The sequence below is a fragment of the Stegastes partitus genome, unplaced genomic scaffold, assembly GCF_000690725.1.
Source record: "Stegastes partitus isolate 25-593 unplaced genomic scaffold, Stegastes_partitus-1.0.2 Scaffold415, whole genome shotgun sequence".
Lineage (NCBI taxonomy): Eukaryota > Metazoa > Chordata > Actinopteri > Pomacentridae > Stegastes > Stegastes partitus.
Window position 1 is genome coordinate 195,556 of NW_007578146.1, and position 1,770 is coordinate 197,325.

Below are 1,770 nucleotides of genomic sequence, written 5' to 3' on the forward strand. Positions count from 1 at the left end.
ATCAGCCACACTCAGCTGTTAGCATGTTGTGCTCAGATGCTTTTTTAAGCTTTTCCTTTTGTTGCTGTGTGTAGGAGTCTGTGGAGAACACTGAAGGTGTTCATGAGCACAATCAACTCAACACATGTGATGGCCCAGCCGCCCGCTCTGAAGAATCAAGACCGTCTTCAATGGGTAACAGTAACTCTGTGTAATATATTGCTGCATTTTCCTGTGTGTGCTCAACTATGATTTAAATTACAGTCTTCAAAGAAGCCCCCAGAGACGTCTCATGTCCAGCTGATGCCTCAGATGCATTTACATCTACATGTGATCAGATGCAACGCAAGAATGTGAACACTGATTTGATCAGGGAAAAGTAAGTTCACTCCCTTAAACATTTTAGTTTGACCACTTCTTACAGGAGATGAGTGTTTTAACGTCTCCCTTTGATTGATTGTTTTTAGAGCTGCACTTCTGAAGAAGGAAGGGAAGTTTGTTGTGAACGAAAAGCGCCTTCTTCAGTTGTTCAGTTCTAAATGTCCGTCATGTGGATGTGGGCTTCAGATGGACAAGGCCACCCACGGCCTCCTCGTCATCCTCACCCAGCAGTGCCTTTGGTGCGACTACACGTACCAGTGGAGGAGTCAGGTCGCTGGTGGCGTCCCAGCAGCTGAACAGAAACGCCCGCCAGAGGTAAGACATCAGCAGTCAGACATGCTGCTGTACGTCCACACACAGGAAGCGCATGTTTTTTGGAGAAAAATGACCAAAAGAGAACAACGCACACTGCAGTGTTTCATATGGAGCTCTGAGAGGTCGTTTGTAGTCAAGCTTTGCCTTTAATGCTGCTCTCACACGGTTTGATTTTGGAGCATTTGTAAAATTAGTTGAAATCAAAAATCAGAATGGATTCTTTTCTACGACCTCCTTGGTTTTTTTTTTTGTTTTTACCTGCAGACGTGCTCTGTGCAGCCTTAACCCTCTGAACCCCCAAAACCTGCCAGCAGGTTTGAAATGCATATTATCCTTTAAGAAAACTGCCAAAATTACACAATTTATCAGAGCCAGAAACAAAAAAAGAAGCTTTGGATTTTGAATTTTCCTTTTTAAAAAAAAATAAAAAATAAAATAAAAATCTTTATTTATCAGTTTTAACAGTTTTCAGTGACGGGTACAACTCACGTGCAAACATGTTGCCAATATTATCATTGGTCTTTTGTCAAAAAAAAAATTTCCTATCAAAAAAATAATGATAACTAATTAATTAATTAATTGAAATAAGAGAAAAAATATAAATAATCTATTTTGAATTTTCTGAAAACCAAATTTAAGCTTAAAATTGTGATATTTCATCCACATCACGTTATTCTACGTGTCTCATTTTTTTTTTAAAAAAGAAAAAAGGAAGTGTTTTCATTAATTAGATTCTGTAAAAAGAGCAAAAAGTTTGAGTGTTGTGACCAACAGTCACTAGATAAAATAATAATGAGAGTTTTCTGGCAAACTGGGCTGAACTGTAAGCTGTCCTCAAAGAAAGCAGATATGAAACATGAATAGAAACTAAATTAAATAAGAAAGTAGTCAAATATCTGTAGTATGTAGTGTTAGACCCAGTTCTTTTGTTGAAACAGCTCCAAGGAATAGTCGGAGAGAAGTTCAGGTCTCAGGTTAAACAGTTTATTCAGGTCACAGGTAAAGTTTTACAGCGCTGGATTCAGAGGGACAGAGAGTGCTCTCATGTCCAGCTGAACTGAGATTTTTCGGTTCCAGGTTACAGATATCTTCTTG

At 38.6% G+C, this 1,770-nt stretch overlaps 1 protein-coding gene across 1 annotated transcript in view; it reads left to right on the forward strand.

Moving 5' to 3' along the window:
- Window positions 1–72: 72 nt before the first annotated feature.
- LOC103360112 (uncharacterized) overlaps window positions 73–1,770 on the forward strand; it is a 5,966-nt gene continuing 4,268 nt past the window's right edge. The window contains exons 1-3 of the mRNA XM_008285772.1: window positions 73–174; window positions 244–358; window positions 447–675. Of these exons, the coding sequence (XP_008283994.1) occupies window positions 171–174; window positions 244–358; window positions 447–675 (348 nt within the window). The 5' untranslated portion in view covers window positions 73–170. The remainder of the gene's footprint in view (window positions 175–243; window positions 359–446; window positions 676–1,770) is intronic.